This window comes from Marmota monax, unplaced genomic scaffold (assembly GCF_021218885.2).
Source record: "Marmota monax isolate L192 unplaced genomic scaffold, Marmota_monax_Labrador192_F-V1.1 WCK01_AAM20220418_F8-fsc00037, whole genome shotgun sequence".
Classification (NCBI taxonomy): domain Eukaryota; kingdom Metazoa; phylum Chordata; class Mammalia; order Rodentia; family Sciuridae; genus Marmota; species Marmota monax.
This window is the reverse complement of record NW_026693245.1, coordinates 11,691,217-11,718,735: the sequence shown is the minus strand read 5'-3', so window position 1 is coordinate 11,718,735 and position 27,519 is coordinate 11,691,217. Positions and strand designations below refer to the sequence as shown.

The following is a 27,519-nucleotide window of genomic DNA, read 5'->3' as shown; positions in this document are numbered from 1 at the left end:
AAGACCTACTTGAAACTGAAGAGGTGATGAAGTAAGTTTTGATTCCATATATTTGCTTCATCAAAGAAGAGCTGGTCTCCAAGTTAGAAGGTGGAGGCAAAATCGGAAGTCATTATTTCAGCTATCCCGAGTTTCCAATTTTGAGAACAATGAGCCAAACAGATGATTAATATAATGCGATGTTCTCTTTGGTCTTCTAAGTTTTTTTTAATTTAATGACATTTTATTTTTAATGTACTTGGAAATGTCTAATATCTTCTATTTTTATTGGTGCTTATAATTATACATAATAGTAGGAATCATAATGCCGTATTTGTTTATGCACAGAACATAATTTGATCAACCTCATTCCCTAGTACATTTCCTTTTCCTCTCTTCATCCATCACTGGATCTCCTTGTTGTACTCTACTGATCTCTCTTCTATTATTGTTATTATTTTAATTGTTTTATTATACTAATTACATTTAATAGCAGGATTCATTGTGGTATATTCATATGGACACAGCATACATTGGTAGTTTTTTTCCCTTGGTACTTTCCCAAGCTCTCTCCTACTCCCGTCCTCTCCATCCCCTTTCTCTACTCTATTCCAATGTCTTTTAATGCACTCCTCAAACACAGCTATACATTAGATAATCAGAATTAAATAATACATTAACAAAATGTAACTCGTGTTCCTTCCTGTTATTTCAGAGAAGTCATGGTTATGTCCTGCCTTCTCAAAAGGTAATAGAGGGGTAATTTATTTTCCTTTCTGTGTCAGAAATAGAAGCAAAAGCTTGGGGACCACTGTTTTGGAGGTAAAGAATGCTCTAGAGTGCAGCTTCAGGGACTAGAAGCAGCAGCCAGGAAGAATATGAGGATGTGCAACCCACTCTCCTGACCAAACACGTCCCAGGAGATTTCTAGGTCTAGACACAATTAGTCTGAACTTGATCCCCAGGATGACAATTCGCTGTCTGGCTTAAAAATATTCAATTTCAATTCTCTAGAAATTGTTCTTGTGAGCTTAGGGATCTATTCTGCATGCCAGACAATACCGCCCCCACTGGGAAAAATAAATTTATTGGAGGCAAGAATCTTTATAAGTCATCAATTTACTACTCTGCTTCCTTTAAATTATTATATTCAGATTAAGATGGACTCATTTAGAAAGTTTTCATTAAGGTTGGACTGTAACCATACTGTGTTTCACAAAAGACATGCTTCCTTGGGTGTTTGGCCATAAGCTTTCCCCAACCCCCTACCCCCGCTTTTCGTTGGCACATTATAACTATACCTAACAGTGGGATTTGTTATAATATGTTCACACATGCACACAATAAAACCATATAATCTGATCAATTTCATTCCTCAGTACTTCCCCTTTCCCGTCCTTTGCCCTTCCCTCTCTCCCTTGATCCTCCTCTTCTATTCTGCTGGTCTCCCTTCTATTTTTTGTATTTATTCTAATTAGTCATACATGACAGTAGAATGCATATTGACACATTGTACACAAATGGAGCACTACTTACCATTCCTCTGGCTATATATGGTGCAGAGTCACACCAGTGGTGTAATCATTCATGTACATATGGGTAATAATGTCTGCCTCATTCTACAGCACACCCTATCCCTCACTCCCCTCTGCAACAGTCCAAAGTTTCTTCATTCTTCCCTACCCCCACACCCCACTATGGATCAGCATCCCTTTATCAGAGAAAACATTCTGCTTTTGATTTGGGGGGATTGGCTTATTTCATTTAGCATGAGGTTCTCTAGTTCCATCCATTTACCTGCAAATGCCATAATTTCATTCTTCTTTAAGGCTGAGTAATATTCCATTGTATATATACCACATTTTTTTTATCCATTCATATGTTGAAGGGAATCTGGGTAGGTTCCATAGGTTAACTATTGTGAATTGAGCTGCTATAACCATTGATGTGACTATATCACTGTAGTATGCTGATTTTAAATCCTTTGGGTACAAACCGAGGAGTGGGATAGCTATGTCAAATGGTGGTTCCATTCCAAGTTTTCTGAGGAATCTCCATACAGCTTTCCATATTGGTTGCACCAATTTGCAGTCCCACCAGCAATGTATGAGTGTACCTTTTTCCCCACCCTACTTTAACACATATATTCCTACTTTGTCCTCTGAAAAGAGAGAACACTTGATCAACTTTACATATAGATGATCTTTTGCCTACTTTTACAAACAGTGAAGCTAGGTACCAAGAGAGAACTGATCCAGGACCAAAGACTCTGGATACCAAAGTCTGCCAGTGCTCAAGACCCATAACACGGTGTCATAATTGCATATAACTCAGGCACATCCTCACATCTACTTTAATTCTCCTCCAAATTATTTATAATATCTAATAAGATAAAACACTATGCAAATAGTTTTATTATTTAGGGGATATTGATAAGAAAAAAAATTATACATGTTCATTACAGATAAAAGTTTTCTTTCAAATATTTTAAACCCCAGTTAGTTGAATCAGAGGATGCAGAATCCTTGGTTAGTAAGGGCTGATTGTCTCTTAGGTGGCTAGGATGTCTCATTCCTTTAACTCATTTGGAACATGGGGACAGCAAGCTTCCTTTTTGTCTCTCAGAATGTTCTTAAGACAAACATTTGCCTTACTGTGACACTCAAATTGAATTTAAGAAATGTACTGTTACCAAAAATTGTTGCATTTTACATAAATTGTCTCACATTCTGTCCCTCCTCACTAATGATTAATTGGGTGGTAACTGTAGAACACAGCTCTTTTAGTGCAACTGTGAGTCTTTGTTTTGAAAGACTGTTCTTTTTCTGTAATGAGGATCAACAATCTCCAACCTATTATTACTGTACAGTCTCAGCTTTTTACCCACTGATCTGGAGCAAGGGATAGACCCAAGTTTTGTGGATCTCATAGTTTATACAACTGGAGGGTGCCCACTATCTGGCAGAACAAGTTTGTTGTGGGTAGGGAATCAGAGGTATGTTCCTGAGTAGTAATATGGGTACAATCTAACATAGTAATCGTTTATTAACAAGGGAAAGTTTCATAGTGACAAAGCATAACTTTGCTGTGTTTTCATTTGGTCCAAGCCACAAATAATAACTGGTTGAGGACCAAATAATATTTCTTGAGTCTTATTCTCTATAAAGTGCTGGGTTAAGTGAACTACATGTTTTACGCTAATTATTCCTCATAAGTAGATAGATATTCTAATTGTGTCCATTTTACAGATGAACAAACTGGATGTGAGACAAGTGAAGAAGGCTATAGAATGGAGCCAATTCAGGATTTGAATCCAGACAGGTAACGTCCAGCCCATGCTCCTAAGCAGAATGCTGGGGGGCAGAGTTCTTCTGGGAAATCTTTCCCTCCAGCACTTCAAAGGCCTGAATAAATATCCCTCAACCTGAACAACTGAAATAATGAAAAGGAAGAATTGTGATAATTTTGAGAATGGAAATGATGTGTGTTATGATGTAGATATGAGGTGTCCCCCAAAAGCTCATATGTGAGAAAATACAAGAATGTTCAGAGGTGAAATGATTAGATTATGAGATCTTTAACTTAATCAATGGATAATCCACTGGCATAGATTAACTTGCCTAGTAACCGTAGGCAAGTAGGGAGGTCACTGGGGGCTTGTCTTTGGGGTCGATACTCTGTCCCTATCTGTGCATAGCAAGCAGAGCTCTGTTCGTTCTTTCTCTCTCTCTCTCCCTCCCTCCCTCTTCCATCCCCCCTCCCCCTCTCTGACTCATGGTTGCCATGTCTTGAGCGGCTTTCCTCTGCCAGGCTCTTCTGCCATGATGGTCAGCCTCCTCTTGGGCCCAGCGCTAGGGAGTTGGTAGATCACGAACTGATCTTCTAAAAGCATGAACCAAAATAAATTTTTCCTCTTCTAAATTGTTTTCAGGTATTTTGCTCACAGCGAAGAAAAGCTAACTAAAACAATGTGAATAAAATTTAGAGGTACAACCACATAGGCTTCTCAACTAAATGTTTATAGAATAAATGAGCACAATCATAACCCAGTTAACAAAATCACGCTTATTCAGGCATTCAGGGTGTACTGGTATCTCCCAGGGACAAAGTGGGGGGAAAAAAAAACACACATTAGAAAGTCAATATCTAAATGACAAATTGTTCAAGTATCTGTTAATGACTTTTATTCATATATGGCAAGTATTAACTATTGGTCTCATCTTGATTTGTTCCTCTTCTTTACCTGGAAAGAATGTCCACATTAAATATTTTTCCTGGCACTACTGAATCCTCATCACACATATACAGAAAATACCACGGTCATGGCCGATTCCACTATGGGTGAAATGTCTTAAGCTGATGTCTCCCCTCCACTTTTTTTCCTATCACTTAATTTTAAGAGATCCTGGGGGCAGGGGCAGATAGATCTCCATAGGATCTGTCATCTCCCAGGGGGGGTTACTTCATGGAAAGAGCTAAGGATAGATGTGTCCTATGCTTACCAGCCCACATTCTAAGAGATATTATACAATACGAGTTTTCTAAGCCAAGTCCTCTCCACCTGGGTGAGAGATTGGGAAACTGAACTAATGGTACTCTGGACTCCTTACCCTGCCCTGCTCAAAAGAGGTCAGTTTCCTCAAGTCATTGAGACTTTGACAATGTGACTCTATGACTTAAATTTAAAAAGAGGGGCATTTGAGTATCACTATAGCAAATTCCAGAGCTTGAGGAAACAAACCTGTCCTTGCTGATACAGGTAGTTCTGGAACCTCCCCATTCTGATTCAGGGCATGTTCTCAGACACAAAATTAAAAACTAAGCTGAAGGGGAATAGAAGAAAAATGCTTCTAGCCTTTAATATCCAAAAATGTCGTGAATAGAGGAGAAAATAAGAAACCAAAGAGAAACTTAACAACTAGTGGGAGTAAAACCATATTTGGCCTTAAAGAGAGGAAAGGGTGATAGACTGGTAGGGAAAGAATAGGAGATGAAGGAACAAGTAGACCTTTTGTCAGACAGAATATGCTGGAAGTCCTGATACTTTGAGGTTATTCTTCCAGGCTATGTTCTCTCTGTGCCCAAAGAATAGGCCTCTGTACTCCAAAGAATAGGCCTCCAGCCAGCAGACTCATTTGGGCCAACCTATGGCTATTCTCTGTCTCCATAAATGAAGAGGAAGTCTGCAAAGAATACCTGAGTCTGCCCTCCTCCATATCTATCCTTGATCTTAATAGACTAAAGCAGACTTACCTTCAGCTCAGCATGAGCAGACAGAATGTAACAATAGGTATGTCAGAACACCTGGGACCTGTTCCTTAAAAGGGTAGTTATTGTTGGACACTTATGAGAAATCCAGAATCCCTGATTCTGTTCACAGTGAGATTCAGATTCCCAAGACCTTGGATAAGACCTAATGTCTACATTTTTAACAAATTCCCTAAATAATCTTACAAAAGATTTTTGTTGTTGGGAAGGGCCAGAATCACTGACCAGACCCTCTTCTGGGAAACAACAATGCTGATAAAGCCCCAGTGGAACAAAACTGTCTACCCAGGACCCTACTTTCTCCAGCCTTCTTTGGTTGCTTTCACACACCACTCTTCTTTACACTCTGAAATGAACCCATCTGCAAAGTCCAGTGCCTCCTAACCAATGGCCTTCACTCTGCTCCAGTCCTGTGTCAAGATCATGCTAAAACGTGTCAGCTAGTCTTGATTTTTACCAGTCCCTGAGCAAGAAGCCTCTCTCCCTTAATCTCTGTTATCAACCTTTTGTAGCTAAGTTATTGCAAAACTTCAGTTTTGAAATTAATTCTCAGAATAACAGATACAGACCTCATTACAGCACTCACAAAACCTGGCCATACAGTAAAATCAATGAATGAACAAATAAATAAATGAATGCTGCCAATTCTCACTCTCTTGTTTCCAATTGATTATAAAAGTGTGATGCATTAAAGGGTAGAAATGAAATCCTTGGAGTTTTGTCTTGACGCAAAGGTTAATTGCTTTGAAAAAAATTGAAGGGAATGGGAAGGACCTTCAGACATTTCCTCTCCTTAAAAGGGAAGGATAAGATGCTGTGGCTGTAGCTCATTGTTAGAGCACTTAGTATGCCCAAGGCCCTAGAACTGTGAGAGAGAAGGAGAGGGTAAGAGCCAGAGATAGATCCATATCAGCTTAACCAAAATGAAATTATTTCTATCCATGCATTTCTCCCCTTCATTGAGGGTAAAGTGTCAATAATATGCCAGGAGTCTGGGTCAGGGTTCTTCCTAGGTCGTCAAATTTAAAGAGTCCAGGAAAGGTGACCCCACCATTCAACTTGCTGCTAAAGCTCATTTACTCCTTGGGTTAACAATCTGCTATTTTAAGATTTGAATATCATTAGAATATCTAAGACATTAATCTTCTAGTTGTGCAGAACTTCATAAAAATTGACATTTAGCTTCTGATAAACTCTGAAAAACAAGGATTTCAGGATCCAGGAGTTTGTTCTTCCTAGCTATGCTTATCTCTCGGAATTCTGCCAGGAAACCCAGTGGCTCTTCCACCCCAATTCCCAGTTTGTAAACTAAGTGGGGGTGGAAGGAGGATCCCTTATAACCCATCACCTGCCTCACTTCCTAGAATTAGGGAGACACTTGCTCCGATGGGCCAGATTTGACAGTGAAGGTGGGTCAAGAACCTATTTTCTAGTCCTTTCCATTGGCCAGTACCTTATGGCTGGTAATTGCCAGGCATAAAGAGCCCTGGGCATGTGCTTTCAATAACTCATTCTCTCATTCAGACAGTAAAATGCCGAAAGTAAAATACTCCTCTGGTTCTGCCTCTATCTGTAAAACACACTATGCCCTGATCCTCAATCCTGGCTTCCAGGAAAGACACTTATTGTTTTAAGATCACCTGTCTGATCTGTCAGCATATGGGAGTTTTCCAAACATGGACACAAGTCCTCTCTATAAAGAAGTGTCCAGGTGACATATGCCACCACTGCTGAGATCCTCTGCGAACATTATTAATAATTTATTTCAGCACATTCTATGGCCTCGAGCAGAGTTCCACTGGGGATTTTCAGCACCATTATTTCTCAGAGGACTGTCTGGTCAATGACTAGCCCAGAAACCATGGCTTTTCCAGAAACCAAGTGTCTCTTGTGTGAATCATCTGGGAAATTTGAGCACACTTCATGGCATAAGGGTTTATGGTCTGAGGGACTTGAAACCCTTTCAGAGATCCTCTGAGGTCCAAACCGCTTTCCAACAAAGTGAAGTTATCATTTTCCTTTTTCATTCTCAGTCTTCCACAAGTATACAGTGGAGTTTTCCAGAGGCTACAGCAACAGATCAAATGAGGAAGCAGATGTAAAAATCCACATCTTTATCAAAGAGATTTGCAAAAATGTTACAGTGCCTCTTTTCTCACTGATTTTCAAACTGTAGTCATTTTTTGCTAAATATACCTTATTTTTGTTTATATGCAATGAATTTATTGTTGTTATTTTAAGTGAAGTAATAAACAGTTTACTTTTTTTCAGTTTTGATCTTTAATACAGGACTATCCAGAGGTGTATTAAGAGTCATAAGCATGTACACACAAAGTCCTGAATGGATGTCCTCAATAATTTTTATGGGTGTAAATGGATCCAAAAAGTATGTCAATGCTATCAGAGACACATTACACATATTGTATTATTTCTCAAAACAATCTTACAAGGCAAATGTTATTATCTTCATTTTATAGAAAATTAGAATCAAAGCATAATAGATTTAAACAATTTGCCCAGCATCTAATTATCAGACACTGAAAACCCCTTACTTTTCCTTGTACTGTCTTTCTCCCTGCTCTTAAGTTGCCCTTGGGTTTAGCTTACGCGTGTGGGACTAAATATACACCTGGATAACAGCCAGACAAAATATAAAAATAGAACTTTGACCCACAACATGTAGCAAACTGCCCAGGAAACCAACCTCCTTATCTATAATAAACAACCCAGGAAGCCAGCCTGGTATAAGTCACACTATTCCCTCCAGTGACAATCCAAGAAGCTGAACAAAAGCTTCTGTAGCAATCAGCACAAACAGACCAGGACTTAAAGATTAACGAGCAGCCTCTCTAAGTTTTGTCCCTTCTTCCAACTTAGGGCCAAAGAAAGCCAAATATGCACCCCTAACCAATTTCATAGGACACCCACATCTAGCTGGCCCTCCACAGCTTCTCAATGACAACAATTTCTGATCAGGACACACCTGAAGGTCTACCTCCTCACTCCCCGTACCCTGCACCTCCAAAGCTCTCCCATTGCAGTGGCTGCTTTTAAGACTGCCAAATGCAAGTAAGTGATGGTGGCTGATTCCTTTGCTACAGCAGGCTTAGTCTCACTTGGTTGGTCTTTATTTCCACACTTGTTTTGGTGCTATTATCCTATAGGTCACTGGAAGATAAGAAACTGAAATACTTTTGGCTCCCTGGCTCTAGAGCCTGGTACTTTGCACAGAACGTAGACATCACTCAGAAATACCTGATGCTGGAAAACAGCCACATCAATGTTTATAACAGTACAATTCACAATAGTTAAACTGTGGAGCCAACCTAGATGACCTTCAGTAGATGAGTGGATTAAAAAAATGTGGCATATATATACAATGGAATTTTACTCAGCAATAAAAGAGAATAAAATCATGGCATTTTCAGGCAAAGGGATGGTGTTGGAGAAGATAATGCTAAGTGAAGTTAGCCAATCCCCCCCAAAAAAAATTCTGAATGTTTTCTCTGATATAAGGAGGCTGATTCATAGTGGGGTAGGGAGGGGGAGCATGGGAGGAATAGACGAACTCTAGATAGGGCAGAAGGGTGGGAAGGAAAGGGTGGGGGCAGAGGATTAGCAAGGATGGTGGAATGTGATGGACATTATTATCCAAAGTACATATATGAAGACACGAATTGGTGTCAACATACTTTATATACAACCAGAGGTATGAAAAATTGTGCTGTATATGTGTAATAAGAATTGTAATGCATTCTGCTGTCATTTATTTTTTAACAAATCAATTAAAAAATTTAAAAAAAGAAATACCTGACACTTTAAGAAAGCTGTGTTGGTAGCTGTTTGACTAAAACACATCACTGTGAGGCTCTCTGGGTATCTTCTCCATACCGTCTGGCTCATAGGGGTCAATATCCCTAACCCCTCCTTGTCGCTGGTTCCCAGACATTTGGACTTCCAAGATCAAAATAATGTTAAGAGGGGCTGCAGTTGTGGCTCAGCAGTAGAGCACTCGCCTAGCACATGTGAGGTGCTGGGTTCCATCTTCATATAAAGAAATAAATCACATCATAAATAAATAAATAAAGTGCCCAACTACAACTAAAAATAAATAAATAAATAAATAATGTTAAGAATAGATAAATATAAATGGGCAATTGAAAGAGGATTTCCAGGGGCTGGGGATGTGGCTCAAGTGGTAGCGCGCTAGCCTGGCATGCGTGGGGCCCGGGTTCGATCCTCAGCACCACATACAAACAAAGATGTTGTGTCCACCAAAAACTGAAAAATAAATACTGAAATATTCTCTCTCTCTCTCTCTCTCTCTCTCTCTCTTTAAAAAAAAAAAAAAGAGGGAACTGTGACCAGGCACAGAGCAGGCCCAGCGGCCTGCTGAGGGGCAGAGCCACCTCCCACCCCAGTGGCCCGCGGTGGGACAGAGCTTCCAATCACTCCTGCAAGGTAGGCAGGCCTGCGACCCACCGGCAGAAGAGGAGCAGCGTCCTGCTGAGAGGCTGAGCCGCCCCCTCCCCCTGCGCCGGCAAAGTAGAGGGAACTGTGACCACGCACAGAGCAGGCCCAGCAGCCTGCTGAGGGGCAGAGCCGCCCCCCACCCCCCGCGCCTGCCAGGTAGGTGGAACTGTGACCACGGACAGAAAAGGCCCAGTGGCCCGCGGCGGGACAGAGCTTCCAATCACTCCTGCAAGGTAGGCGGGCCTGCGACCCACCGGCAGAAGAGGAGCAGCGGCCTGCTGAGAGGCAGAGCTGCCCCCTCCCCCTGCGCCGGCAAGGTAGAGGGAACTGTGACCACCCACAGAACAGGCCCAGCGGCCTGCTGAGGGGCAGAGCCGCCCCCCACCCCCCGCGCCTGTCAGGTAGGCGGAACTGTGACCACTGACAGAAAAGGCCCAGTGGCCCGCGGAGTGGCAGAGCTTCCAATCACTCCTGCAAGGTAGGCGGGCCTGCGACCCACCGGCAGAAGAGGAGCAGCGGCCTGCTGAGAGGCTGAGCCGCCCCCTCCCCCTGCGCCGGCAAAGTAGAGGGAACTGTGACCACGCACAGAGCAGGCCCAGCAGCCTGCTGAGGGGCAGAGCCGCCCCCCACCCCCCGCGCCTGCCAGGTAGGTGGAACTGTGACCACGGACAGAAAAGGCCCAGTGGCCCGCGGCGGGACAGAGCTTCCAATCACTCCTGCAAGGTAGGCGGGCCTGCGACCCACCGGCAGAAGAGGAGCAGCGGCCTGCTGAGAGGCAGAGCTGCCCCCTCCCCCTGCGCCGGCAAGGTAGAGGGAACTGTGACCACCCACAGAACAGGCCCAGCGGCCTGCTGAGGGGCAGAGCCGCCCCCCACCCCCCGCGCCTGTCAGGTAGGCGGAACTGTGACCACTGACAGAAAAGGCCCAGTGGCCCGCGGAGTGGCAGAGCTTCCAATCACTCCTGCAAGGTAGGCGGGCCTGCGACCCACCGGCAGAAGAGGAGCAGCGGCCTGCTGAGAGGCAGAGCCGCCCCCTCCCCCCAGCGCCTGCAAGGTAGACGGAACTGTGACCACCATCAGAACAGGCCAGACCTGCAACCGAGAGACAGAACAGGCCCAGTGGCCTGAGGAAGGGTAGAGCCGCCGCCCCCCGCGCCTGCAAGGTAGGCGCACCTGCGACCCACTGGCAGTACAGCCCCAGAGGCCTGCAGAGGGGCAGTGCCGCTGCCTGCGCCTGCAAAGTAGACAGAACTGTGACCACCGACAGAACAAGCCTAGCAGCCCGCAGAGGGACAGAGCCGCCGCCCGCGCCTGCGAGGGCGACTTTGCAACTATACAAGACCAATATAAATATATAGGGGGAAAATTCAATAGCACAACAGTTTCACCAAGTAGAAAGGAACGCGAACAGTATGAAGAGACAAGGAAAGAAAGGACCACAAGCATTGCAGGTCAACTCAACGTTAGAAGAGGTAATAGCTGCAGCAGATGGAATGTCAGATAAAGAATTCAGGATATACATGCTTCAGATGATCTGGAGTCTCAAGGAAGACATCAGACAGCAAAATCAGACAATGAAAGATCACTTCAACAATGAATTACATAAACAAATCCAAGAAGCAAAAGATCAACTATACAGGGAAATAGAGGTTATAAAAAACAAACAAACAGAAATCCTAGAAATGCAGGAAGCAATAAGCCAACTTAAAAACTCAATTGAGAATACTACCAGCAGAGTAGAACACTTAGAAGACAGAACATCAGACAATGAAGATAAAGTATTTCAACTTGAAAAGAACATAGACAGCTCAGCAAGACTGTTAAGAAACCATGAGCAGAACATCCAAGAAATATGGGATAACATCAAGAGACCAAATTTAAGAGTCATTGGGATACAGGAAGGGACAGAGTTTCAAACCAAAGGAATGAGCAATCTATTCAATGAAATAATACGAGAAAACTTCCCAGACTTGAAGAATGAGACAGAACCCCAAATCCTAGAAGCCTACAGGACGCCGAATGTGCAAAATCATAAGAGACCCACACCTAGACACATTATAATGAAGATGCCCAACATACAGAATAAGGAGAGAATTTTAAAAGCTACAAGAGAAAGGAAGCAGATCACATTTAGGGGTAAGCCAATCAGGATAACAGCTGATCTTTCAACACAGACTCTGAAAGCTAGAAGATCCTGGAATAACATATTTCAAACACTGAAAGAAAATGGGTTCCAACCAAGAATTGTGTTTCCAGCAAAATTAAGCTTCAGGATGGAAGATGAAATTAAAACCTTCCACGATAAACAAAAGTTAAAAGAATTTGCAGCTAGAAAACCATCTCTTCAAAACATCCTTGGCAAAACATTACAGGAGGAGGAAATGGAAAATAACAATGAAAACCAACAGTGGGAGGTAGGACACTAAAGGGGGGAAAATAATCAAAGAGGAAAACAAACCATGTTTAGTAACATAAATAAACAAATATGGCTGGAAGAACAACCCATATCTCAATAATAACCCTAAATGTTAATGGCTTAAACTCACCAATCAAGAGACACAGGCTAGTAGAATGGATCACAAAACAAGACCCAACAATATGCTGCCTACAGGAGACGCATTTGATAGGAAAAGACATACATAGGCTGAAGGTGAAAGGTTGGGAAAAATCATATCACTCAAAAAAAAAAAAAAAAGAAAGAGGATTTCCATTTATCTTTCTGTGAGAAATATTTTTTTTAAATCTACTAGATTACCAAAGGATGAGAAGGAATTAAAAAAATAAGTAATATTATACTATCTTAATTAAAAATGTTTCATAAAATGGAATACATTTAGTTTTATGGAAATGAAAAAAAGCATTGTGCTACTCTGCCTGTGGGTTCACATTTGTCAGAGCTCACCGCGGATGAGTGGGTGGTGTTTGGGAACATAGCTCAGGTGGCAGGGAATGCGCTGGTCTTCCCAGAGTAAAGGCTGGCCCTGAATCCCCATCCTTGCATAGCACACTGGGCTCTCCTGGTCTCTAATAAAGCCTATAATCCTCATGGCTTTTGTTGCTTAACTTCTTGGGCCATTTTTTTTTCTTTTTAAAGAGGTTACTAGAACTTTTCAGAGAGGGCATCTCTGAGATGAAGGTATTTCTGGGGACACTTTTGTATTTTTTCCACGAGGACACTCACCTAGTTTTGAATAGAAATCAATCTGCATTTTTATGAAGGAGCCATCAATGGCTATATATTCATTCAAAGTGCCAACTAATTATCAATATCTTGAGAGTGTGATTGAATTACCCAGTGAATACCCTCTGGAAGTTAGGGAGGATCATGTGGCCAGTCAATGAAAAACAAAATACAAATTATACAATTTATTGTATTTTTCAAATAAGGGTATAAATATAAAAAATTAAATCCATGATCTTATTTCCCTAAAATGTTATTTGCCTCAATGCTTCTTATTTAATAATTGAAAATTTTGTATAAAACAATTAATAAAAAATTATCTTCTTCATTCTACCAAATATGATCCTTTGCCTCCTAGACCCACTGTGTATCAACCCCACCTGACGCCATGCCCCAGTTCCCATCCTTGATAGCTACCCTAGATGGGAGTCATCCAAGTAGAGGCACAAGCAAGAAACCAGAGAGTGGGATGGTGAGAGGTGAGGCATCTATTACCACGTCCCCTTCCCTATTTGGCCATTAAGTGGCAGCGGTTGTGTTCAAAAAGGCCGAAGCGCCCATCTAATGTCCCTACTCTTGCAACTACAGGTCTCTCCTGGCCCCAGTTACAGATTTTCCCCCACTTCCCTTCATTCCTAAAAGGTGGCAATGATTCTTTGATGTTAACTCTGGGGTCTGCACCTTCCCTTATCCCCTTAATCCTGCACACACTTTTGCAAAATTATTAAACTCTCCTAAATTGCCCTGTGTCTCTCCCCATAACCCTGCTTGATACTTTATCTGCTTCAATTTTTAATTTCATGTCTTTGTACTTTTATATTTAATTTATACCCTGCTGCTTTTCACATGATGCTTTTTAAGTATTCAGTTGCTTTCAAGAATGGTCAACTTCCTTCTATTGCTCCATAACCATCTGCAGCTTGAGCAAACTGATTGCTATCAGTTGATGCTACATTTGCCATCTCTTTTATCTTACCGGTTCAATCACCACAATGATAATGCAGATGGCATTATTAGTGCTATGGGAGCAAAAGGGGAAAAATAGATATTGCTACTACTGAAAATAACTGCAATCCAACTAGGGAAATGCTATATTTTTTTTCCTTAAATCTGACTTAAAAAATAAATATATGAAGTAATAATGCTTAATATGCACCACAATTTAAGCTGTGTTTACTTATGACCAAAATAACTGGTTGGCTGTGTATAACTTTAAACATATCAATAGAAATATCAATAGACTCAATGGCATAGGCACAGCTTGGCTCACATGTTATAGACTGGAAGCTGCCAGCATCAGTAGGCAGTATCTGAGGAAATTATATCCTAGCATTTTAATAACATATCTCTATGGATCCAATAATTTATAATTGCTTTGTTCTAGGACAGGACATCATTTTTAAGAGCATTTAATGAACAACAGTATAGGTTTGCCTTCCCTGTGCAGTTGATGACTCTATTTAAATGCACAGATGGCTCCAAAACACCAGGAAAAACCTCCACAACACAGCTGACTGAACTTGGGCATATTAGAATCTACCAGTGGCCAGTGAGAGATGCCAGGGTGACCAGAAGATGTTTCGCCTTATCAGTATGCTTATGTATTTCATTATCACATGGGAGTATCGGAAATAAAGTTCTTTACAAAAATACCGGCCTGTATTAGACCTGGAAATTTATGGCCCAAGACATCCATTTTCAGTTCCAGAAAATATAGTTAGATATGTGATGCTCATGATGGTAAAATAAAAGACATGAGAAATAATAATGGCTTTTTAATTGAGTACTTATTTTTTTGCCAGGTATTATGTTGAAAATATCACCATTATTTTATTTAACCTTTTTTTAATAAGACAGTAAGCAAAATATTATTATTGCCCCCAGTTTCCAGATGGAAAACTGAGACATGGGAAAGTTAATTAACTCATTAAAGTTAATAGAACAAAGATTTGAACTCTGACAGAATAGCTTTGGAGTCCATCCACAGTGTGCTATTACTGTCTTAGGGGGATTTAGATCCAAGCAATTCTAGAATAGGCCTAAGGCCAAACTCACACCAATGTGTTCAGACAGGCTAAATAGTTTGGTTGGTATAAATGCAAAGAGAGTAGCAAAGAGAGGCTTCTATGGGCCAACTTAGACTTCTTAGTACCTAGACAGCAACATCCATGCATATCAATTAAAAAAGAAAAAAGATTCTCATACTGTACTCCAAGCACTTCAATTTGACTAACAAGGACAAGGAACTTGATTTATGAGAAAACAATATAATGGAGGTAAAAAAGAAAATATCAGAAAAATAGAGGAACACAGCTAGAGATATGACTCTGAAGAAAGAGAAGCAAACATATAAATTGATCTAAAAAAACAGATAACATCACAGGACCTCCACCAAGCGCAGAAGTCATCCCCAAGGGATGCACTCATACTTAGTATTCATTTACTTCTTTTTTCCTAATCCTCCTATGGTAAGAAAATGTCCAACACGTGTTAGATGGGAGGATTTTCATTCAAATATGTAATTTATTTAAAGTTCTGGCAATTTAAAGCTTCAATTATATGAAACTTCAGTTATGTAAAATTTCCACTCTATGTTACCAAAGATGGTACATCAGTTGTTAGAAGGTTAGAGAGCTGCTTGGGGGTTTTGCCATAGAAATACTATAAGAACTCAGCTAAGTAGAGTATCATAAAGAATATCAGTCTGGATATAACATAATGTCCCAATTTCTTCATTTTTATCACATACATTTCTGGAAAAATTGTTTCTCCATGGATTGTTGGCACTTCCGATTTTTTTTAACCAGTTATAAACTTTAACATTATTCTATTTATTACTAATCTTCCTGAGTCTTAGTTTCCTCATATCTTTCAAAAGAGCAGTATTAGTAACAATATTTCCTGGCTGTTGCAAGCATCGTTAAGTCTTGTCCAGAGCAAGAGTGTAGCAGAATGGGTTAAGGAGAAAAAAGCCCCACCACCGGGAAGGGATCACCCTCAGATCTGCTGACGGTTCTTAGCATGTATGACATGGGCAATGTATTCATGCTCTGTGCTTCGGCTTCCTTATCTGCATACTGAAGATAAGAGTAGCATGTATCTCATAGGATTTTTATGAGGAGTAAATGTTTACTACCCAGAAAGCACATACAACTCTACCTGGATCAGAAGGTACGGCTGAATGACAGTTTTTGTTTCTGTTGTGTTTTCATTTAATCCATCCCTTTCATTTTACAGATTGGATAACCAATACCTCAAGATATGAAATAAGTTCCTCCACAGTCCCGGAGTCCAGTTTCCTGCCACAGTGCTCTTCCTTTGTCCAACTGTGTGGACACCTTTGCCTGCACACTCCCACTGTACATTCCTGTACATTCCAGTGCTTCTCATCACCCACTATGTTCTTCAGTTCCCACAGACATACAGGCATTTTTCACAAAAGTGAAGATGAATTACCAAGAAACTAAGGGAAGATTGGGATTGAGGCGACTTTTAAGTGAGCCCCAACAATATGTTCACATGGTCATCTGCTTTTGGACACTTTTACCAAAGATATCTTTGTATTTCTTTCCTTAAAATGAATCAACAAACTGTAAAAGCTTCAGCTCCCAGTAGTTCTAAATCTACTCATGCTCAAAAGGATGGAAATATGGGAGGAAAGCCAGGAATTGACAAGCAAGTGCTTATAGACAATAAGTGCTCATGGGTGACTCTCATGGGCAAAAAGAAAACCTCTCCCCTCCATTCAAGAGAACAGCTCACCCCAACTCTACAGAGCCTCACTCCTTATCTTCCAGGTCTCATCTCAGGTATCATCTTGTGTGAACCCCCTTGATCAGCTAAGACAGCTCTTCCCTTCCATACTCTTGTTTTTCAATTATGAGAGTGCACAGATTATTTCTCCATGGTACTTAGGCACTCTGTATGTTTTTGTTTATTTACTTTATTAGTGCATGTGTGTTTTATAACTTTATCTTATTTATTTATTTATTTATTTATTTATTTACTTACTTACTTACTTATGTGGTGCTGAGGATTTAATCCAGTGCCTCACATGTGCTAGGAAAGTGCTCTACCACTGAGCCACAACCCTAGCCCTGTTTTGTTGTTGTTGTTTGTTTGTTTGTTTGTTTTAATTTCAATTCCAAATTCCTTCACAGGATCTGACATACAATGAAAACTCAATAAATGCTGACTGAATGAGCAAATAGTTCATTTTCATTGGTCAGTTCTTGGCTTAGATATGGATGCCCTGGGAAATATGCCTGAGTCAGAACAGGATGGGCATCTTTTCCTGCACATCCAGTGCTCAGGTACTCTGGATCATTTACAACAACAGCTGGAATTCAATTTCCCTATGGGATGGTGGGCTCCAAAAGCAGACCCAGCACATTCACTGTTGTGTCCCCAACACTTACCACTGTGCCTGGCACCCAACAAGCATTTGATTCAATTTAACTGCTAAACTGAGTACTAAAGACTTACCATTGGGAAACTATTTTGAGAAAAGAAGAAAGTAAGCATTTGTTGATTGCCTATATTGTGACTAGTACTATACTAAGTGTAATTATTTATAACAGCAAATACTTAGTAGCTATGGGGTAGGTGTTATATCCTCCCCACTTCACAAATCAGTAAATAGAAGTATGGAGAAGTGTTATGGTGTAGCTGTGGTATCCCCCAAAACTCATGTGTGAGACAGTGCAAGAAGGTTCAAAGGAGAAATGATTGGGTTGTAAGAATCTTAAGTGAATCAGTGATTTAATTCCCTGATAGGGATTAACTCAGTAGTAACTGAAGTGGTAGGTTGTGGTTGGAGTGTGTGCGGATTGGGACATGGCTTTGGGTATATATTTGTATCTGGTGAGTAGAGTCTCTCTCTGGGCTTCCTGTTCACCATTGAGCTGCTTCCCTCTGCCACACTCTTCCACCATGAAGATCTGCCTCACCTGGAGCCCTGAAGAATGAAGCCGGCCTTCCATGGACTAAGACCTCTGAAACCGTGAAACCCCAAAATAAATTTTTCCCTCCTTTACAGTTGTTCTGGTCAGATCCTTTCGTCACCGCAGTGAAAAGGCTAACTAAAACAAGAAGTTAGGGCTTGAGGTCACCCAACTAGTGAAAATCAGGGACAGCATTTGGACCCTGGATCACCAGACTCCTAAGTCCTTGCTCTAGCCGCTTTGCCTCTCTATTCCTTGGCAGAATAAGGTTACTGATCCACTGGGTGATCCTTTCTATCACATTTGTTTTCCCGTCTTCTCACACAGTTGGCAAGCTCTATTAGTCCGACAACAAAGCCCTCAAGATCCTCTCTATTTTGTCCGTGCTGAGGATTGTGGTTTCAACACAATGAGATGCAAGAGCTGCAGCTTTCAGCTGCCTGGCAGAGTGAGTAGTTTCATGCATCTTGATATTTTGCACACAGTATCAGCTTCTTCTCAGAAGGGAAAAGAAATCTTGCCTTTCTCAACCTCTCAGGAGAAGCAGATGGTAAGTTAGAGGAAACGTGATGGGAAACAGAGCATACAAATGACAGCACTGAGAATGGCCCTGGCAGCTGTCACTGGCTCCGCTGGTTCTCTTAAGGAGCTAGACTGGGCAGAGCATGTTGGTTCCTTATAAACAGTCTGGAGGATTTGAACACCACCCTGAAATCAGTGGACAGGAGCTAAATGAGCTCAGAATGCAAAGGTTACAAGCAGGAATATCTTCCCACCTGCATTTACTCCACACTCTTGGTTTTTTTTGCAAGTTCCTCAACAGTGGAAATAGGCATTCCAGAATGCACAGGAAGAATTTTTGAGGCCATCCTACTGGGCTATCTATGTGTTTTAAACACAAAACAGATAATGCATGAAGTGCTCCTGCTGGCAGAGAATAAGCTCCAACTGACTTTTTTTCTCAAACTATAAATAATTTCTTGGAACAGATAATAAGGGAATACTGAAAGCTAATGAGCAATTACATAGTGTGGAAAAAGCATTTGCTTAGGATTAAATTGTTCAGGATTTAATATCAGATCCCCTGAAGAGTCCAACAAATCTTGGCCTCCCTGGACAAATGTACTATGATCAAGTACAGGGGCTTTGCACACAGCATGACGTTGGGAACCTGCTGTTGATATTTTGGCTATGACCTTGGACAACATTTGTACCCTTTCTGATTCTCTTTTTCCTCATCTATAAAACATACCTATAACACCATTTGGTTGTGCCAAAAAAAAAAAAATTCTAAAAAAAATGCATATAAAGAACATTCTTTATGGGTCAATAAAAATTGCCAGTATTAATGATTCTCTTAGTATCATTGATACTCAATGGCAGGACTGTACCAGCAAATTTGTAAGATCTTTTCCTGACCCAAGGTTCTAGGACCCCAAATACTGAGACACAGAAATATACAGGACCTGTGATGACAGTGTTCAGAATTACAGCATCTTTCAGGGTAGAGTCAGTGACCCAGGGATCTGAAAACCTTTTTTTCTGTATTAATCTTGTCTTCCATTTGTTTACTTTTTATTCTGAGGCTTTGACACTGAGGCCTTACTGACCCTAGGTAAAGTGCTCTCTCTGGGTTAGTCATTCTAAAGACAGTAAACAATTCATTAGTGTCTGCTTTTCAAAAGCAAACCAACCAAACCATCTCCCTGTGCGGCTCTCATACTCTGGGCTATTGTTCACTTGCCCTATCACCCCAGTTGTACTAGACAACTAGGGACAGCCAAACTAGCCAATCCTGAGCCTGCTTTCCTGCCTTTCCCATTCTTTCCTATAGAAATCACAAATGAGATTATTATGGCTTAGATAGGAGGTGGCCCCTAAAAGCTAATGTGTGAGACAACGTAAGAGTTGTCAGAGGTGAAATGATCAGATTATGAGAGGTAGAACCTAATCAGTGGATGAAACCACTGATATGGATTAACTGGGTCCTGTTAGCCAAGCAGGGTGTGGCTGGAGGTGGTAGGTCACTGGGTGTGTGCCTTTGGTGTTTATATTTTGACTGAAATGCTCTCTTTCTCTGCTTGCTCTTGCCACGTCCTGAGTGGATTTCCTATGCCATGCTCTTCTACCAGGATGTCCTGACTCATCTTGGGCCCAAATGTATGAAGTCAGTTAACCATGGGTTGAATTTCTGAAACAACAAGCCTAAGAAAATTGTTTTCCTTCTATGTTGTTCTTGTTAGTTCCTTTGGTCACAGCAACACAAAATCCGACTAAAGCAGAAGCCCCTTTCCACAGTTCCTGCCTCCGACCATCATGGGATTTCTGATCACCTGTGTGCACCCTAACCATGCACCTTTCTTTTGCAATCTGTGAATACAACAAACTATCATTTCAATGACAGTTATTTCCTGATCTGTTTGGCTTGCCATACCTAAAGAGAAATAAAACATATTTTTTAAATACCCTCTTTCTCTAGGCCTCCACTAGGGAAGCAAAGCTGTTATTCTCTGCTGAGTGAATTTATACTGTCTCTTTCACTAGATTCTAACACAGTCCCTGCTTTCATATGTAGTTGCTACATGAATCTAAATCACCTTTGGTTATATGCAGAGCCGCCAGCACATAACTAATGAACAGACAACACCTTTATGAAAAGGAAAAGGCACCCTTTTCTGGAGACAGGCACAGCTCTAAACAAGTGCTGGAGGCTCAGCAGGTGGAGTTCTGGCTGGAGAGCTGCCCCACTGGACTCCTTGGTTGGTGCTCTTGTCCAGTGTACAATGTGAACATCTCTATCAGATGGCTCTGACCTCTGAACATCCTGAGGGTGAGTTTCCCAATAACTCATCCTGATCAGAGCTCACAAATGAGGGGAAGAAGGGGGAAGAGGGAAAGAAGAAGACAAAAGACAAGAAGCGGCAAAGAGTGAGAATGGGAAAAAGCAAAAGCAATAAAAACTTGTTCTAATTTTTAAGAAAATAATAATTCCCTTTGCTGACCTGCCCCTGCCTATTTTAAACCTAGTTTCTCTAACTGAACTATATATTTTGCAGGCTGAACTTTCTATTAGTTAGAGTTAACCCTGAGTTTTGAATTTGAAGAGCATAAACCCAATGAAACAGGAAAAAAGAAAAAAATCCATCCTTTCTTTAAGCAAAGGAAATTGTCATTTCATTCAAGGGACCCACAATGTCACATCTGGCCATCTAGAAAGTCAAATTTCAATAACTGCCATAGTTTGCAAGCATTTCTCTAAGCCTCAATGTTCTTGTGCTATTGATCTAGACACTGAAAATAAATACAGGTGATATTCTTCTCAGCAATGACTACTATACTGTTTTTCAATCTTTTCTCTGGGAAGAAATCAACTCCACATAGCTTTTATTAAATTGTTTCTTAAATTACAAGCAAAATATTATAGATACAAGCTATATATTTTATATAATTAAAGTGAAAAGTCATCATAAATTTCTAATACATTCCTAGCAGCAAGAAGTGCACATGCGCGCACACATAAAAATACACACAATAAAGAACTAGCCCAAACACTGGAATCTAAAATTTTAAAAATGTTTGATCTGTGAATCATAAAAATGATAACAAGTTAGAAATGTGATAAGAAATGTTAATATGGCAAAGGACAGAGGGATCATAAACATGTAGGGATACAAGGATAATAACAAAGTACAAATGAAGGATGACCTTTCTCTAAACAAGTTTATTCCAAGGTAGTAATGAACTACCATAGAGAGGAGGTATAACATGTCCAGGAAGAGATGTAAATGTTTCTAGCAGTTAAAATGCTTTAGTTGGAAGGCAGACTGGTGAAAACTCCAGTAGTTCAGTTTGTAGAATCAGAAAATCTTTATGCAGCACATGAAGAAAAACCAAACCATCAAGGTAGAATTACCAGGGGAGTATTCCCAAAGGCTCTCCCTTTCTGACATGTTAAAATACTATAAGAAATCTGGCCTCAAGTTTAATTTTTCTATGCCCAGTAGATTCCACTGGCAACTGGATGTGAGATTTATCAATTCTCAGGAATAGCATTTACCTTGAGAGTCATCTTGGTGTAGAAGAAATGAGACTGGCCCACTTAGCAAAAAGCCTAGATTTTAAATTTTGCTCTGGCACTAACTATAAAATCAAATCACTTAACCTCTCTAGAGCTTGGTTTCCTAGCGTGGTTCTATTTTTTATTTTTATTTTATTTTTTTAGTTATAAATGGACATAATACCTTTATTTTATTTTTTATGTGATGCTGAGGATCGAACCCAGTGCCTCACATGTGCTAGGCAAGTGCTCTACCACTGAGCCACGATCTCAGCCCAGCTTGGTTCTATTTATAGTTAATTAAACATTAATAGAGCTATAAAAATCACATCAATATCTACAATCTATCTTGGTAAAGACAGTGAACTACCCTCAGAGTTATACAAAAGTACATACAAGAGGAAGTGAGGGGAAAGGGAAAAATAATACAAGGGGGACAAATGAATGCCAGTAGAGGGGACAGAGAGAGAAAAGGGGAGGGGAGGGGAGGGGAGGGGGGATAGTAGAGGATAGGAAAGGCAGCAGAACACAACAGACACTAGTATGGCAATATGTAAATCAATGGATGTGTAACTGATGTAATTCTGCAATCTGTATATGGGGTAAAAATGGGAGTTCATAACCCACTTGAATCAAAGTGTGAAATATGATATATCAAGAACTATGTAATGTTTTGAACAGCCAACAATAAAAAATTAAAAAAAAAAAAGACAGTGAATTAATCCATGATGGTTTCCATACTGTGAAACTGTTTTGCTTGATTGAAGCAAAATAGTTTATATAGAGAGAATATATAATAGGCTAAAATGATGTGACCATCTTAACAAAGCTTAGTTACACAATAAAATATAAGTGCATAAAAGTACTATAGGCTTGGAAGGGAAGTTAATTGGTTCATAAAACAATGAGATAACAAATCATCAGCATTAAATATGTTCCCAAGGAAATGATTTGTCAAACTTGTTAAGCACTAATAACTATACTCAACTAAATATTTTTTCAGCACAAATGCATTAGAGCAAAAAGCAAGCACACCACTGTGTCAACTTCTTATTATATTTCCTCTTGAATGCTGCAATTCATTGAGAGAGTCAGACTCTTTCAAAAAATATTTTCAGTATCCCAGGATACACTGATCAAGTGCTCTTCACAAAACACTACTGTATTCAAGGCTTCTTAATCATATCAGCATAGTGGTGAAGGGCACATACCCCAAACTGGCATATGATGATGGATCTATCCCGGAATTTCCTCTTACCATTCACAGGATATGACCCTAAACAAGTTATTTAATTTGTCCCACCTTCAGATTTCTTAGGCAAAATAGGAATTATAATAAATACAAAGTTGGGTTGTTGTGAGAATTAAGAAATAAGGCATGGAGAATGTTTATTCAATAATTGATAGATGTGTACACTGTTGCTGCAATTTGGCATCTTTTTGTAGAAATATGTAATTGTTATATAAACATTAATCTTTCCTTCTAACTATGCTACAAGGTCAGTAATCCCAAAATCTTTGTATAATACTTCTTTTGAATATTTCACAATCTAGTAGAGCAGATGATAGTAGTATAAAATTAATTTTTACACCCCTAGACTCATGTGCATTAAGAGCTTTGTGTGTGACTGACCCTGAGTGAGGCGGGGTGGGGGGTATCCCCAGAAAAAGGGAAGGAATCCTGGAATGAGGTCCCAGGTTATGAAGAAACACAGAGGTTTTAGAAAAAATGTTAAATAGAGGATTAGAGACAAATGAGAAGAGAATGATATATCAGAGGCATTGTGTGAAGTTACAGAAACTAGAAAGCATGAGAAAGTAACAGAATAAAAGAAATTGGAGGGTCCCAGTTGGGCTATGGTTAGCTCAGAGAAGAGCAGCATTCATCTAGAAGGAAGACATTGATTGAAATCCCTGAACCTCAATGTCAAAATAGTGAATGAAAGTAGCCCTGGTCTGGCTCAGGACTATGTTTTAAAAAAATATATTTTCATAACTAAGATAAATAATCTGCTTTACATTAAGGATAGAAGATTTTGCATCACAACAAAGATTTCTGTCAAAAATCTAGATTGAGGACTGGGGTTGTGGCTCAGTGATACAGTGCTTGCTTAGCATGTGTGAGGCACTGTGCTCAATCAACAGCACCACATAAAAAAACTAAATAAACAAAAAGCCCCATACCTTTAAAAAAATCTAGATTGAAAAATTACTAACAATTATAAGACTGGTTGAACACATCATATTGTTGTTTTGTCTAAATGATTACAACAAACATTTTAAAATATCTCTAAGACAAACAAGAGAGGAGAAAAAGAGAAGCTTTCAGCCAGAGGAATGACTGTTCTTTCATATTAGTAGAAAGAACACTGTAATGGATTAAGAGATGTGTGGCTGCCAAATACACCAAAGATACTGAGAGTAAAGGGCCTTTCTTAAACCTGATCATGAAATTTATCATATGATGTTTGGTTGCCTAAAGCTCAAAAGGAAGAAAAAAGAAAAAACAGGTCCCAAGGCTCTTTTCATCTCCATACACAGGGGTGTATAGTATGGCTGGTGTCTACTTTGATTGAAGTCAAGCTCCTAAACACGCACCCTCTCAAACAAAATGACTTTAGGAGATGGTGGAGCTTTGAAGGTGCTCTCTCTGAGACCTAATTGTCCAAGTTCTTATGAGTTCCAGTTAGACTTGCAAGACTTCAGAGTCAGAATAAGTAAAACACTAACAAAGAGTTAGTGTTTAAATTTGAAGGTCATTCTGTTATATAAATATTTTTATAAATGGCTGTTTTATTTTAAAAAAAAGTTTAAGTATCATGCTCTGGGATTTGTCTCTCTTTCAGCTTTCCATATTGAAGAAAGAAGAATTACCATCAGTCCTACATCATGGAACCAGCACCAAATGGTAGTAGCTGTCAGAAGTATCTTGGAAGGAGGGAGTAAACACCTCTTAGGAAATGCCTATTTATAGCTGGAATCATCTGAGTGATAGAGGGACATGTGAACAGGAAAAGGGGTCCAAAGTTGACTGCAAAAACATTTTGTCTAAGTACTTACTTTGGAGTCCATAAAATATTTACTACTTAAACCCCTCGTGTTGTCACCGATCTGGTCTTACTTCATCTCTTATATTACCTTGGACTTATTACCCAAATACATTTTTATTCTGTTTTGTTTTTTGTTTTTTTTTTTTTTTTGCTCATGAGTCTCCTAAATTTAGTTCAACAATTTAATTAAGAAACATCTGATCTTCTTCAGGCAGTGGAAGGAGGCAGAAATCTAGCCAAATGCTCTCAAAATTTGTGGGCTATTTTCTACCTAGAGATGACCCATTTCAAATAACTAGTTTGTTTCATTTGAGGGTATAAACATAGTTTTTAGAGTTGAAGACACAAAGTTTGTGAACTACAAATAGACCATGTACAAAGTCAGAGCTGGAACTTTATGAAGGATCAGATCCCAGCTTTTCTTATAATTTGATTGTTAACCTTCTGTTTTACAATGTCCAGGGCAGGCTACTTCCTGGGTCCTAAAAAGTCAGATCTGCATTGCCCATTTTATAGACTGTAGAAATGTCACAGAAAAACTCACAGATTTGTTTGAGGTCACACAGCTCATAAAAGGCGGAGCTAGAGTGTTCACACACTGAGTGTTCCTTCTGCCACAAGACAACAGAAGTTTAGCTTTTTTCTCCTTCTTAAAACTGTTAAGGAGCATTACTTGACAACAAAGCATAATTTGTTCTCCATGACTTCAAAAGGTGTCACCCTACTGTCTTTGAAACAGAATGTTCTACCGCAAAGCAACTAGAAATCAAAGCTCGCAGATCCCATGGAGACAGAAAAAGGCAGAAAGTTTTTCCCTGACACACTTATATGTCCACCACCCCAGATTGAAGAACACTGTCAGTTCAAAGTCACTTACCCAAATCTGGAGCTTGATTCTCTTTTCATTTTTGAATACAGTTTTTACTTTGAAATCGATCCCAACTGTGCTGACGAATGCAGATGTAAAGGAGTCATCCGCATAACGGAACAGAAAAGATGTCTTCCCCACACTGCTATTGCCAATGATCAGCAATTTGAACATGTAGTCAAAGTTCTGGTCAGAGGAGTCTTTCTGACCATATCTGGCATCTTGGGCGGAGGCCATCTGTGGAGGGAAAACAGGTGTGCATCAGTCTTCCATTTGATATAAACTACTAGCACATTCGTTATTGGCCTTGCCAGAAACAGATGTCAGACACTCAGAAGGCAAGTGGATAGTGCTCCCCAGTCTTTCTCTGATGCTGGTATCCATGGCAATAATTCCCTGCTGGAAGACAGAACTGCAAACCTTACAGCTCTTTCCAGCTGTGTTGGTGCTTGTCACTGCTCAGCATTCAAAACCAATCAAAGACACCAAAGGAGACATCTCTAAGGGTAACATGAAAAGCAAAGATGTGAGGAATCGGTCAGACCATGAGTGCTCTGAAACTTGCAATCTCAGTGATGAAGACACCAAAGTGACTAAACAGCAGGGTGTTTCTTCTTGAATTATCTTTTCTTATTTCTTAGGAAAATACACCCAAAGTATTCCATCTATTAGTATCATATCAAATCAGCATCTTTACAAAGGACAGTCTCTTTCAAATTAAAAATAATGATGATAGGCAATTCTGATGGTTTAAACAATGTGCCAGATGTTGTTAACTTACTTTACCCTCATAACAAACCAGTGAGGTGGATGCCTTTCTTATTTCTATATTAAAATGAGAAAATTGAGGCTTATGTGGTAGATGCAGGATTCAAATCAGGCAGCTGGTGCCAGAGTTCATGTTTCTGACTCTGCTGAGCACCATGCTCTACCAGACCAGTTGAGGAATATTCATTGTGAAAAGCATTAGTGTTGAATCTTCCCTGGACTCCAGTCATTGGCTCTACCACTTACTGGCTTAAGACTTTGGCTTTCTTATTAAACTGGCATACCATTTTCCTCTCTTGCAAGATATGGGGAAAAAATCTAATTTTAAATGCTTATGAAAATCATAGATGATAGATTTGTTATGCAGATCTTCAAATCAGCATACAATAGAGAATGGTCTTTTACTAACTATAAATATTTCAGTTAATTTGATTATTTTTCTTTATTAATAATGATTTTAACATCTAGCAAAACTGATATAACATTTGAGTATCATTGAATTCAATGTAGAAATTCAAAACGGTGAATCGCACTGAGTAATTAATGCATTTCCTCAGTACATTTTCTGATGCTGTGAGTTTTTCGAAGATTGCTGTACTATTCAGTGTGATAGCCACTAGTCACATATGGCTATTTAAATTATGTTGAAATTAAATAAATTTTAAAATTTACTTCCTTAATCACATTAGCCACATTTTAAGTACACGATAGCCACATGTGGCTGTTAACTACTATGTCAGATACTTTAAGTACAAAATGTTGGCATAGTCGCAGACAATTTTATTGAATAATGTCAAGCTAGACATCTATTTTTCATTTCTTTAAAAGTTAATTAATAATTATGTCCTTCTCTTGAGGAGAGCTATGGATTGGATATGATTTGAGTGTTTACACAAATGTCATGTGCTGGAAGCTTAGTCCTCCAAGTGGCAG

At 39.9% G+C, this 27,519-nt stretch overlaps 1 protein-coding gene across 2 annotated transcripts in view; it reads right to left on the bottom strand.

Moving 5' to 3' along the window:
* Rab3c (RAB3C, member RAS oncogene family) overlaps window positions 1-27,519 on the bottom strand; it is a 267,333-nt gene that overhangs the window by 214,332 nt on the left and 25,482 nt on the right. For both annotated transcript variants that reach the window (XM_046456363.2, XM_058583132.1), the window contains exon 2: window positions 25,828-26,055. In XM_046456363.2, coding sequence (XP_046312319.1) covers window positions 25,828-26,055 — 228 coding nt within the window. The remainder of the gene's footprint in view (window positions 1-25,827; window positions 26,056-27,519) is intronic.